Raw genomic sequence first — 14,415 nt, forward strand, 5'->3', positions numbered from 1 at the left:
TTGTAGATATAAAACCAATTCTTCCAGAATTAGGAGTTTGCTTGTGGAAAATATCTTCCTTATTTGTTTTGTTGGTTTGTCTATGATATCTAGATATAATCGGTTTCATGTCTAGGCAGAGACACGTGAGACATAGGAAAATGGGAATTTTCTTTTTGTACTGATATTTTTCTTGGGAATGTTCGCAATAGATATAGAACTTTTGAATTTGTTCATCTATTGGTGTTCAAAATTCAATGTGGTTTGATCACATATCAGCACCTAGTTTATATTTAGGCAGAACCAAATGTGTTGTGGTAGCAACAAAGCTTATGATTGAAACTGGATACTTTGTCTTTTCAGGTTTGGAATAAAACAGGTTGCTGAAGCAACCATCAACTATTGAAAAGAGATTATAGTTTATATTTCACTTAAATCTTTAAAGGTTTGATTGGTTTTGAACTTTCTTCCCATGAAAGCTGCTGTCTCTTGACATGAGTTCCTTTGCTAAATTTAAGGATAAGTTGCATTCAAATCCAAGAAATTTTCTGTCATCACATTAGAAAACTGATGAATGAGTGAGAACTATTGACCTGCTGCCATAGTAGGAGCTACTTTTACAGTGCTTGAATAGTTGAATTATTATGGGTATATTTTGATACAGATGGATGAGCAATTCATCCAAATTATAGAAGATTGGACTTCTCATACCAGGAATGTGCATCTATTACGCCTGGAAAGATTTAGTATATGACTTTGCATCGAGCTTTAATGCATTTTGGACCTTTGGCCTTAAGCAATTGGGTTTGTTCTGTCTAACATTTTAGGTGCTCCTATGAAACGGAATTTAAAAAAAATACAATGAAGAGAAAACATTATAAAATCAATAAAATTATACACACAATTTTTGTGTACAAACAATGATGTCATAATGTGATTGAATGTTGTTTTATCTTTAATTTTTAATTATCAAATCATACAGTGACACATCGTTATTTGTGTATAAAAATATTATACATAGTTTTACTCTTGTAAAATTTAAGCTCCAGTTAAGTATAAATACGGAATGAAATATAGATTGATACATGGTTATCAATCATTTAGCATGGTGGTCAGTATTATTGTGACATTGAAAAACTTCATTGGCCTCTTCCAGTTGCTGATACTTGGTAACCTTGCTAGGCCAGTGAGGTGGCCGCAGTCAATCATATGACTGACTGCTCGCTAATTAGGAGACAGTGGAAAGACGTTGTACAAGCGTAGAGAAATAAACAAAATTGGTTTTCAGTGTGGACGACTTGCCATTCTGTATCAATGAATGGAACAACACTACATTCAGTGCTAAAACGAACTTGTGTCCGTCATTGGGCGAAGCAAAAATCATAAAAGAACTCTTCTAATTCTAAGCTCCATTGATGAGTCCAATAATAAAGCCAATTGCAAGTACATCATGAATTCGATCCAAATTGATATGAATTCACCAACAGAGCATAGGCCAAGGAAAATCAATGTGCGAATCAATCCAAGAAGGACAAGGATGTCCAAGAAGAATGCTGGAACCCCAATGGAAGCTTAATCTGCCGAAGCCACTCATTTAATGATCCATTAAGCCCAATTCCATTTCTTGGGTGTAATTCAATTATTTGGGATCTAAGTACTAATGAACAATGATTATTTTTTTAATTATAATTTCCTTATTATTTAGTTAATGAACAATGATTAAAAAAAAAATTCTTCAAATTTTAATAAAACAATTTACAAGATACACGTAAGAAAAAAAGCAATCAAAGTTTAATATCAATAAATATTATTTCGACAAAAAAAAAAAAGATAAATCGTCATGCCAAGTATTGAAATATACTTTTATCTTGTCCGGTCGGGTAATGTTATGAGAAATATGAACGGCTGATATGCCTTAATGGTTAGTGACGCCTTGTCGTTCTCCTTTAAAATACATGGATGATATCGATACAACGAATCTGTACATTTTGAACGCCGCGAAGGGAAAAAGACCGTTTGAATAGTCGATGCTGTCGTCTCCTTCCTCTTCGCTCAACCGCTTGCTGTTTTCTCCCAAAATAGAACACAGCAAAACTATGATGCGAAATCAGAGGCAGAAAGAATTCCATTTCTCTTCAGCACGGGAGAAATCAAAGGCAAGAGAAAAGAAGAATGACCGTGATCGACATCCTCTTCAGAGTCGACGACATTTGCAAAAAGTACGAAAAGTATGATGTCGATAAACAGCGCGATGCAAACTCCCAAGGCGATGATGCCTTCGCTCGCCTTTATTCTACCGTTGAAACCGAAGTCGACAAAGCTCTTCTGGTTTGAATTTCTCTCTCTCTCTCTTTTTTTTTTAATTTTAATTGTATTTGGTTGCTGATAAAAATTGTTAAATTGAAGTATGATCAGATTAATATATGTTTGGTTCAAATACATTTAATAAACAATTACAAAAGATGCACACTTGAAAAGCATTTTAACATGAAAAGTTTTTCATTTTTTTTCCTTTTTTCAATTCTAAGTTGGATTTAATTCATTTGCTAAAGTGTTGTTAAATTGAGCAGAAAGCAGAAGCGGCTTTGAGGGAAACAAACAGGGCAGCTGCTGTTGCAATGATTGCGGAGGTTCGTCGGACCAAGGCTCGATTAAAAGAGGAATATCCTAAGCTGCAGAAATTGGCTCGCAAGAAAGTAAATATTATTTTTGTTATTATCAATTAATAATTCTCTGAATTATACTTGCTAAATGAGAAGATTATGAGCATTTCCGGATTTGGGAGTTAGTTAGTTGATTAGATCTTTGTTTATTCGAGGTCTGGATTCTGGAATGGTGGTAAAATCTAAATTTTGATTTTTTTTTAATTAAGAAATTGTTTGTATTTAGTTGAAAGAAACTATTTCAACTGTTTGTGTTTACTTTTTCTTGTAATAAATGATGTTGTGATATTCTGATAATGACAGTACAAGTGATTGGAAATTGTTTCACATAGTTAGCTTGGCGCAGGAGTTAAATGCATTGTAGTTGCTTGGACAAGATGTCAAGTTTATAAATTATTTCAACTGTGTTTGTTTTTTCTTTCTTGTCATTTAAGATGTTATGATATTCTGATAATGACTGCACAACATTCAAAATTGTATCACATGGTTTAGCATTGCTAAATGTATTTGTAATTGCTCCTGGAACATGTCAAATTTAGATGCTTATCCATTACCCTAATGTGTGAGATAGGAGTGTGGGACAAATAACCATGACTGAGAAAACATAGCACTACTACTTAATGATTTTCAAATTAAATTAGACTCGAAACTATAAATCTTACAAAGGTTAGATGTCCAAGAAAAAAGGAGGCACTCTAAAGTAAGTACACCTGGAGCTGGAGACCAAAGTGATCTCGATTCACTACTTGCATTAGTTGAGTATCTTTCATGTAGTTCATATATCTTATTGACAAAAATTAATAACAAAAGACTAAAAAAAAAAAAAAAATGAAAGTAATGTTTTAATTCGTTGACTGTTGCATTGGAGTTAATTACTAGAAAATAGATCAACCTTAAAAGAGGGCAAGCTGTTTATGGAGAGGGAGAGCGTGATAAGCCCTACAATTCCACATTAGAAAGCATTTTTAATTTTAGAATGTTATCTGGAGTTTATAAAGGAGAATTGTTCATTTTATGCTTGGCAACACTAATGAATATGCATGTGCTAATTTCTGTGGCTTGGCTTGTATAGTCTTTCCCTCTTTGTCTTCTTTTACTGGTATTGCATCGTAGTAGTCAAAAAGGATCTGTGACTAGCCTTTCATTGTGCTGCCTCATCCTTGCGTCCATGAACTGTAGTGTTTTCTTCTTGTTTCTTGCATAACATATGCACAAAAGGATCATTTTTTAACACATTTAGGTTGTAAAATAGTATTATTTGTTACAGCTGAGATATCTGCAGTGAGACTGATCTACCTCTAATTCTAGCTAGGTACTAATCTCTTGTTTATTATGGTCATAATCTGGCCACATTAACCTTAGAGGGATGAAGAGCAATGTAACATCTAATGGTTGGTTGCATTATGTGTCTATTTCCCTCTTTGTAAGGTATTCCTTTTATGACAGATCAACTGCTGCATCACTGAATTGCAGCATCTACCAGAACTATAGTCTTAGAGAATTTTCCAGAAGATATCAGCTTCTGCAGCATTAGATGCTAACATTGATGTGAGATTAACACTCCATAGAGAAGATTATAGGTGTGAAGAATGCCCCTAGTAATTCTCTGGTTAGCTATTGGTGAAGCTCTATGAAATATGTCTTATTAAGTTTTAAACAAGGAATATTGCATTGAATATTCTTCCCACAGATATGCACGGCTGTCGTGGGCATGATATCACCATCTTACAAATTAGCCCAAATTAGTTGTAATCTCTAATAGTGTTTTGAATATACTTGAAAGGTTTATTCGTCTTCATTTTATTGTGTATGTTGTTTAAATTAAACTTCTTCTGATCAGTCATGCAAACATGACTTAAACGAAGTTGTATAGAACTTCAATTTTTTTTTTTTTAATACTTACAGGTCAAAGGGCTGTCAAAACAAGAACAAGAAGCTCGTGAAGATCTGGTCCTAGCTCTTTCGGAGAGGATTGATGCAATACCAGATGTGACCACAACTGCAACTAATACAACTGGGGGATGGGAAACTTCATCATCTAAAAAAAATATTGTGTTTGACTCATCAGGTGTTTACTATTGTTGTGCTCTTTCTTTGATTACGATTCTTTTGATTTTTAGCTTTTCAATTAAATGCTAATGTTTAAAATATGCATAATTTGATTGTTGGGAACAAATCATCAGATGGTAACTTTAGTGGTGCTTTCTTCCAACAAACCGAAGAATCCACTCAATTTAGGCAGGAATATGAAATGCGGAAAATGAAACAGGCATGTAAGATTTCTAATCATTTCAGAAAATTTACATAAGTGTATATAGATACACATAAATGCACGTCTATCATATAGTTCTAACGGAACAAGGTAAGCCTTATTTGATTCAATGCCATCGGTACAGGATCAAGGTCTTGATATTATTTCAGAGGGTTTGGATACTTTGAAAGACTTGGCAAATGATATGAGTGAGGTATGTCACATTGCATGAAGTAAAATTATGATACTATCAGAAGAAAGTGCGTATCAATAATTTAATTTGACATTTTCAGGAATTGGATAGACAAGTTCCATTAATTGATGAAATTGATACAAAGGTGAGAAGTTACTCATTTCAGTCATTAAATTTCTTTATTATATCATGTATTAGATCACTCCGGACAAACAAGGTTAAAAAGATCATATAAAATGAATTACATAGTTTTGATTTGGTGCTTTTACAGGTGGACAAGGCAACAACTGACCTAAAAAATACTAATGTGAGGCTCAAGGAAACTCTTCTTCAGGTAACTGATCTAAATGCTTGTTTCAAACATGAATATCCTTCCACACACTTTACCAAGATTTATTCCAGTATCTTGAGAGGTCTCAGCCCAGTATAAATCTCTTTTGCTTTTATTCCAGGTGAGGTCATCTCGGAATGTTTGCATGGACATTGTTTTGCTGTGCATATTACTGGGGATTGTCTCCTATATTTACAAGTAAGCTCCAGAATCTTCTACCTTCTTCCTTTTGAGATTAAAATTATGATTTGAGATGTATATCTCATTTAAGTACAGTGTCTTTTCCTGTCTCCTGTGCGAATGGTTTTTAATTTTGATTTCCTGGCTGAGCATGATTCAGTTGATCTTATTTTATAGATATAATTGAGCTAAGTGTGCTGTCCTAGAGAAATAGACTCTGGTATGCTAGTTGCCTAAGTGAATTTACGGCATCAGCAACCTGAAACATTATTTTCATTTGCACTAAAGAAATATTGCTAGACTTTAGACAACTGAATATGAAGTTTTTAAACTTTTGATTCAAATTTTTTATCCAGACTTTTACATGATTCTCACTCTCTGTTGCAAAAGCTATATTTATTGGTTTTCACACTCCTCTAGGGGCTTCTTGTCACAGCAGCTCTTTTTCTTTCTCTTCTTCCTCTAGTTTTTTCACAAGTAAACATTTACTCTGCATGTGTTGATCCATTTCTATCATTCTGGTGGCCAGATCTGCCTTCGTATTTGTCTTTCATTGCATATGCAAAGTCTTCTCTTAATATAGATCTTTTTTGTAACTCACTGCGATGAGCAACTATATACTGAAAAATCACCTCATAGTGTAGCCTTGTTATAATCCTAGCTTTCCATGTTGTTTTAGTCAAGGCTTCTCCTTGCATCAGTTGCTTAAATGTTCAATAATTTTGGTAATTTTTTCTCTGTTGGTGGGGGATGAATCCCCTGAACCTGAATTGTTGAAAATATGCAATAATAAGTAGTTGATGCCTCTGTAAATTAATTAAATTAATGATAGAGCAATAGATAGGAAAACTTATTCGAAAAGGGATAGGTTATATTTTTTGGGTTAAGGGATAGTTTCTTCCTACAGTAGGAAGAGAATATATATATATATATATATATATATATATATATATATATTATTTAAACTTATTTGAAGACATATTATGTCCTGAAAATATTTGATTTATTGCTTTGATCAGAAAGATCCGACACAGAGCAGCTTCTGGTAGTTGCTGATTCTGGATTTCTGAACTGAGCTTTCTTCATGAATCTTGTGTATTGACATTTTTCATTGTTTTTGCAGTGTACTGAACAATTGATATGAAAGTCTTCGTACAACAGCCATTTTGATCAAAGTGTTTGACTGGAATATATTCTTTAACTGCTTGAGGGTTCTCAATATCACTTCCAACATCTTCAGTTCATCTCTATTGGCTTGGTACGGTTTGCTACTTGGATTAAGTATTCAAGGAGATCTTATTAGTTCATTGTTACTCTCACTGCAGTCACCAAATTCTTAAGCAAATAGAGAAAGATCAAGATGTAAATGGTACTATAATTATATTACAACAGTTTCATCTTCTGATATTGCTTTTCAAATTCTTTATATCCATAAGCAGAAAATAAAATGCATTTTATTGTTCTAAATAGTTTCAGTCTTGAACTTATTGATAGCCATACTACCAGGAAGCTCTGAGTATATTTGAACACAACAGTTACTACACTCACATAAAGTCACAATCATTTCCCATTTTCTGAAGTCTAATGTAATTTAGTGTCCTCATTTACATTTTATGCTGTACAGTCTGACTATTGAATCCAGCCCTAATGAGGAACTCCATGCAGACTTTGCCAAGGTAAATATTTACCTGTGAAATCAAATTCATTGAGCTCCTGTATATCAGTGATTGGTTCGGAGACAATAGGGTAGATTTCTTGATGACCTTGGGTATAATAGTTTAGGTTATCGTTAGGGTGTGTCTTGTTTATTGGAAGATCTTCATTTATGTTGTCATTTCTGTTGGATAGGAGAATATTTTCGTATCCGTTTTCCTGAACACTAGGTTTCCTCTTTAGTGGGTTGAAATAAGTTTCCACAGCAATAACTGTTAATGGGGATTTTCCGATATTGTCAAAGAGGCCGCCACCCTCGTAGACTGAGGTAAAACTGTTGCCATTATTGCTGGTACTGGAAATAGTTTGAATGGGAGGTAGAGGTTGATTGCAGTCTTTGTAGAGACAATCGGTGATCATGTCAGTTTTGCCATATGTGTATGTAGGGCATGCCATGTCAACCAATACTTCTGCCTTCTGACTGACATGAACTGCACCAGCACTCTTTGGCAAGCTGCTTTTTAGTCGAACCCGGCATAGAACCCATTCATCCAACTGTGAAAAACAAGCAACAATTTCTTCTCCATGCACTCAATAACTTGTAAAAAAAGCAAAAAGTACAAAGATCCTAATAAACTTATATGCACTTACTCTCATGGATCCTTTAAACCTGGAAGGTTTAATCATGGTGTCAAGCAGTCTATACTCGTTCATCATCCAGTCAGTCTTGATACCTCTGGGGGGACGGCCAGTGTAAAAGACGAGAGCTTTCTTGACTCCAAGGCTCCTTGATCCATGAGAACTGAAAATAGGTTTATCAGTACCAGTAGCCTTCCAGTAGCCTGAACCTGCAGCCCTGTTTGGCCTTTCTCCATTTGGGTATTTCCTATCTCTTGGACTGAAGAAAAACCATTCATCTTCTCCAAACAAAGCCTTCTCTGCACAAATAAATTTACAATATATTATCGAAATTCATTGAACAGAGAGAATAATACAATTGAAATGGGGTTGAGGAAGAACTGACTTGGTAGCTCCCATGGATTATACTTATACAAATCTATTTCAGCAATTATCGATGCTGGAAGTGGACGTGAATCACTTTGTTCTGTAAGTAATAAACAATGAGTTCTTCATCAGAAGGATGGAACCTAAAACCAGGAGGAAATTGGAAACTCGGTGAACTGGGTTGCCCTTGCCCCTCCATGTAGAAATTAATGTCTTGGTTGTCAAAGCAGTGAGAAAAGAATGACGGAATCGAAGGGTAGAGATGATAACAACAAAGTAAATTGTAACCATGCAAGAACTGTGACGAGGGAATATATATATTGTTCAACTCCATGCAGATGGAGACATTATATAAGATGAAAACAGCAAACAACCAAGCAAATTTTACGTATAACTTCATACATTCGACCTCAGGAAAGCAGCCACATACTGCTTTTACTTGTTAAAATTGACATTCCATACGCCTATAACCCCCTTGGAAATAGAACCTGTTCACATATTTTGGTATAAAATGCTTTAGTATTATTGAGTCCTTTTTAACTAAACAATTTTTTTACGCTATGGGATAACTTGAGTGACAAAGTATGTAAAATCTTCAAGTCAAAAAGTTTGGGTTTAAGACTCGAAGATGTCTTAACTTACCTGGTATAATGGTTGTGAGATAAATAATTAGATTTAAGATTTTATTTATTTGATATGATTAGTTTAATTTTGAAAGAGTGATTTAATCCAAATAGAGTTCCTCATCATCACTAACTTGCTAATTAATATTAATATAATACAAACTTTTGTTTTCACCATAATTTATGTTTAGAATGAACACATTCATACAAATTGTAGCCATCATAAACATCGTTTTAGACATTTATTAATACAAAATTTAGCTTATAACTTCAAAGCCAATTAATGATTTTAAATTGAACATATTTCTATGACTTTTTGCATCTCCTTAAGACCTTTTTTATATGATCAATGCGACGCAAATTACATGTAAATATATATATATATATATATATATATATATATATATATATCACTTCGTATAGAAGAGAGTATAGTAATCTGAACATTACTGCGAAATATTTATAGCTTGGGATTCAAAGATGATTGACTTTCAATTAACTAGGAAAGCTTATCAAAACAAGAAGAGAGACAATGGTGCAAGCCTTATTGGTCCTAGAAAATGGCTGTATTCTGTGAGGACTCTAAAATTTGTAGTCAAGTTTTACTGCAGACTATAAATTAAGTAATTTGTTGCATTGATATAACTGGCTTTGAGTTTGAATCAACCCATCCATCAAATACGACATTAATTTAGCAAAAATACATACATACATACATACATACATACATATATATATATATATATATATATATATATATATATATATATATATATACTGCAGACTATAAATTAAGTAATTTGTTGTATTGATATAACTGGCTTTGAGTTTGAATCAACCCATGCATCAAATACGACATTAATTTAGCAAAAATATATACATGCATACATATATATATATATATATATATAGCATGTTATCACGTAATAATTATATTAAGTTGATGAACAGAAGATGCAAATATGCTGTTTTTGGCTCCATTCATCTCCAAATACATTGTGTTCTCCGAGCCAAACTCTTTGGAGATTTGGACTTAACGTTGCTTCCGTCTTTTTTATCTAACCTTTTCCATAAAGTTTCATCTTTCCGTTCAAGTATCTTTTTCTGCACATGGGTCTGCATTGAAATCCTTTCCACATGCATGGATCCCAAACTTTTGCCAAGCTTTAATAGAATTTGTTTCAGATAATTATCACCCATCAACTTTATATTTCATCTACCCTTTTGAGAGAATCAGGTTAATGAAAATATCCACATGCTGATGCAATTGCATGCATTATATTAAAGAGAAAGAATAGAGATATATATAATTAATGATGTAAAACAACAGTGATGAAAAAAGGTGGCTTCTTGGATGAAAACAAACCGATATAACCCAGGTGTGGATTTGTTTTGTAATGAATTAAAATTTAAAAGAGAGGGAGAGACAGCATCAGGTTTAAATTTTGAACCCTATATATCTGGTGCAAATTGAACTTTTGATATCACGGGTCCAAATCCAACCTTGTTTCAATCGATTCAATTTGTCCTTTTATGTGCAAAAAGATACGAATCCTATGCAGGAGATTTTGTCTTCTATTTGTCTACCATCAACTTAATTCATTTCTTCATCTTGTTATGAACGTGAGTGGGGCATACATTTTGCTGCATAATTTCTATTTCAACAAGGCCATTCATTCACATCCATCTACCCATAATTTCAAAAATGGAAAAGATGAAAGGGTCAATATCAGAGAGTTATTTAATCATATGAAATGAAATGGAAATTCATACGTACATTTCACCAGCTCTTGGACTTCCCATTGGTTCCAAATCTTACCAATTTTAAATTAAGTAATGAAAATAAAGTTCAGCAAAATGAATAGAACTGGGTTCTGTGAATTAATGTTCATTATGGATGATTGTGATATTACATGATGCATTTGTTGGAAAGATTTTGTTCTTTTACAGGGCAATCTTAGTCATGGAGTTGCTTTTTTAACACAAAAAGCTAAGGGGACGAATTGATGTTGTAGACTCGACAAATATTGATAAGTTTTTATATTATATATATAGGGTAATGATTTAATGGAGAAAAGATGGAAATTATTGTTGCAGAGAAATTTTGCTCCATGATAATCACTTCACAGGTAAGCTAAGCTTAAACTTCTCATGAACTTTTGATTGAAAGTGAAAGTGGGACAAGAATTCTTTAATTATTATTATTATTATTTTCCCTCAAGTTGAAAACAGGTTACTTTATATAAATAAAATTATAAGTTTACATTTCTATATATATTTAAAATACACAAATGGTATACAATTATATAATTAAAAAATTTTAAATTAAACATAAAAATCTACTTAATTATAATATATATATATATAAAAAGTGTAAACGTACATTGATTTTGACTGGCATGAAAATTGGAAAGAGAGATTGATGCCAGCCCTCGAGAAAAACGAGTTGGAGAGTTGTGTAAAATGCGGGCATTAATGAAAGATGGTGGCCAGTTGCTATCACAATTTGAAAGCTACAAATAATTTAATTTTCCAAAACTTTTGTATCCACACTCATGCATGCCCTGCTATCTTTAACTTGAGATTTTGATGATTTGATTTCATAAATTAAAGCATAAAAAAAAAAAGGGTAAGTAAAGTATAGTAAGTTCAATGTCCATGGAGGTGATTCAAACTATTAAATTAGAAATGAAAAATTTTAATAGCAGTGAAAAAACAGAACTTTACAAATTCAATTAATTATTCACATGTAACCCATGTTCTATGTCACACCAAATTAACTTTCCCAACAAATAACCAATCATATGTTCTTTATATAAATCAAAGTTAGTGATTAATTTATGCCTTTACTGCAAATCTTTTCAATTTAAAATGCATGTGACACTCTCAAATGATTAAAAGACCAACATGTTCAAACCCAAGAAAGATCAAACCATGATTTTAAAGGATTAAACAAACCACATTATCCAGCTTTAGGGAGAGATTCAAACTACTAATATGATGAACAATAAATAATTATAATACCAACAATAGCAAAAAATTCTTCACATGAGGTAGAGAATTTGGTTCTGGGACTTTGTGTGTACTTTCAGAGACCGAGAACAGAGAAAAAAAGCATCATGTCCAGGTAAACAAACATCCGAATGCTTAAAGCCAAAAGTGGTTGGATAGAATATTATCAAGAATCGCATCCTTCTTCATGAAAGCAATGATATAGCAGATCCCTACTTCCATGCTATATAAAAACACAAGACCATCCAACAGAATCACCAGGGTTTTTTCTCCTGTTGTTTACTCAATTATTAGATATTATAAAAGTAGATAGGGACCCTACGAAATTGTCAAATTATTCACTTACTGTCGTTCAATGAATCAATGAGGGCAAATAAACATTTCCCAAGCCATGCCATAGATTACCCAACTTGATTAAATTTTTTAATAATCATTTTGACTCAAACCTCCACAAATTTATTCGCAACAGACTTTCGACTCTCTAAAAAACAATTAATTCCAAACAATACCATAAACTAGGTCATACATTAATATTTCATAGAGTTCAAGGCACAACATGAATTTAGACCAATACCCATTCAATATACAAAGAAAATAGTCAACTCATATATATAGGCATTTAAGTTTATATCAGTTCAGAATTTAAACCAGTAAAAATAAATAAATCTTATGATCTTGCAGGCGGAGCACTAGTAGCATCAAGAGTGTAAAATGTAGCACCAAAAAGAACAGGTTCAATGTGTACCTCAGGGAACCTTTCACATATATGACTTCACCGTCAGATTTAAAACTGTTACTTCTTTCCTTGCCTAAGCAGTTATCATATGGGGATGAAAACTTGATGATTTCTTTGTGTCAGAGTGAGTAATACCTTTCAGATAAAGCCGTCCTTGATCAGGTTTTCCATCTGTTAAGATTTAAGAAAAAAAATATCTTGAGGTTCAGGAAGCCTTCCTATCTCTGGACAATGAAATGCAATACTCCCAGCAAATTTTCAATTCAGTTTCCATTCAACCAACATTATGAAGTCCTGACCCACCTCTCAATAATAAATTAGAACTGCAAATGAGAAATAAGCATAACAATGAGTACGATCATTATCAATAGAAAGAACAATACCAGGAATGAAAAGACAAATATCTTATAATACATTCTCAAGGTCCCATATATTATTCTTTATTGCTTCCAGCATCATCCTATACATGAGTAATTAATAAGTTAGAGAAGCAAACATAGAATTATGAGCTTAAGTTCCGGGGTAAATGCCCTCTTTGTTTATTATAATATTCATCAGGAAGCCCGATGAGCTGCAGTTTCATTTTTAATCCCATAGAAAAAAATTCTCCTCCGCTAACACATGAATGATGACTGCTGCGGTACCTAATGAGGATTTTCTATTCTTTTAAAAAACTACTAACAAGAAATTAGATATAATCAGAAAAACATATATAGCTAAACTGAACTAGAATGTGGTTAACCATAGACCTGCCTCCAAATACTGGGCTAATAAGTAAAAGAGCTATTTACAAAAATGCCACCGTTCATCTCATCTTCACCTAGAATATCCATCATCCAATGAGGTCAAGTCTTCAGAAGTGCTACAACCAGTGTATTATCAAGTGCAAGTATGCCATTGGAATAGCTCTTCAGAATGCCTACAGTCTCCAGGGATACAAGCTTGAGTTTACAGAAGCACCTGTAGCTGAGCCTAATGCGAATGTCGAGAACAACATGATTTAGCACTTGACGCCCCGTTGAAGATGCAGTGTTGGACTTCGATAAGACTGAATGGGGCCTTTAATTTGTCCAGGAAGAGGGCAGAGGACCTGCATAGCATTATCTTCACAATTATGACTAGTTTTGCCCTTTTGCTTTATCATGGAGAACTCCTGTATGTATAGCTAAACAGGCAACAAAACTCCAACCCAAAAAAAAGCAAAAAAATATATATATATAAAATAAAAACAATTGAACACTAATTCAACGATTTAGGCATAAATGAGACAGATCAATAAATTAAGGAAGCAGAAGCCCATTATAGAGACAGGCAAACAAATGCATATTCACAGTCTCTTATACAAGTTACCCATTAATAATTACAACAAAATTCTCAAATTTCAACATCAAAGCAGCCATAGACATTGAAATAATACCAAAAAGACTTTTAAAAAAAATTAAAAGCTTAACCTAACCCACAAGTTAACATAAGCTTTTCCTGCTATTAGAAAACAACAATTAAAGCGTGCTATTTGAGTGAACTCATTGAACTAGAGATTCAAAAAAAAAAAAAATCTGACCTGAGTCTTTTGAGGGTTCAGTAAGAATTGAGAATTGTAGAATTTTCTCGGAAATTTGATGTTTGAAAGAAAAGAAAAAAGCGGGAAAATTGATCTGTTCAGGGTTAGGGTTTGGGATTGGGAAGTTAAAAATGTCCTGAAGGGCGAAAGGGGGAAGGGGACTAGTTTGGCTGCACTGTAACTGGTCACAAAGAAACGAGGTCGTTTCCGAAAAACTTTGACCACAAA

General features: G+C 33.2%; 1 protein-coding gene, 1 long non-coding RNA gene and 1 pseudogene across 5 annotated transcripts; 1 reads left to right on the forward strand and 2 right to left on the reverse strand.

Annotated features, from left to right (window-relative positions):
- The first annotated feature begins 1,892 nt into the window (after positions 1-1,892).
- Positions 1,893-7,315, forward strand: LOC123197861 (syntaxin-71-like). Of its 2 annotated transcripts, XR_006497936.1 has the most exons (10): positions 1,893-2,307; positions 2,550-2,675; positions 4,548-4,710; positions 4,826-4,911; positions 5,039-5,107; positions 5,187-5,231; positions 5,358-5,420; positions 5,539-5,615; positions 6,721-6,855; positions 7,222-7,315. XR_006497936.1 is itself a non-coding variant. In XM_044612338.1 (9 exons), the coding sequence occupies exons 1-9, from the start codon at positions 2,152-2,154 to the stop codon at positions 6,734-6,736; spliced, it is 801 nt and encodes a 266-aa protein (XP_044468273.1). In that variant the 5' UTR covers positions 1,894-2,151; the 3' UTR covers positions 6,737-7,016. The 2 variants fall into 2 exon arrangements, 1 of the variants encoding a protein (XP_044468273.1); XM_044612338.1 differs by lacking the exon at positions 7,222-7,315 and having other exon boundaries at positions 1,894-2,307; positions 6,721-7,016.
- Positions 7,180-9,067, reverse strand: LOC123197858 (annotated as a pseudogene).
- A 2,719-nt stretch (positions 9,068-11,786) lies between these two features.
- On the reverse strand, positions 11,787-14,385 carry LOC123204533. Of its 3 annotated transcripts, XR_006499573.1 has the most exons (4): positions 14,188-14,385; positions 13,447-13,716; positions 12,636-12,949; positions 11,787-12,162 (listed from the first exon to the last, which is right to left on the reverse strand). It is a non-coding gene; the product is annotated as an uncharacterized LOC123204533 (long non-coding RNA). The 3 variants fall into 3 exon arrangements; XR_006499572.1 differs by lacking the exon at positions 11,787-12,162 and having other exon boundaries at positions 12,387-12,949; positions 13,376-13,716; positions 14,188-14,383; XR_006499571.1 differs by lacking the exon at positions 11,787-12,162 and having other exon boundaries at positions 12,387-12,949; positions 14,188-14,381.
- Positions 14,386-14,415: the final 30 nt, after the last annotated feature.

Source organism: Mangifera indica, chromosome 2, assembly GCF_011075055.1.
Source record: "Mangifera indica cultivar Alphonso chromosome 2, CATAS_Mindica_2.1, whole genome shotgun sequence".
Classification (NCBI taxonomy): Eukaryota; Viridiplantae; Streptophyta; class Magnoliopsida; order Sapindales; family Anacardiaceae; genus Mangifera; species Mangifera indica.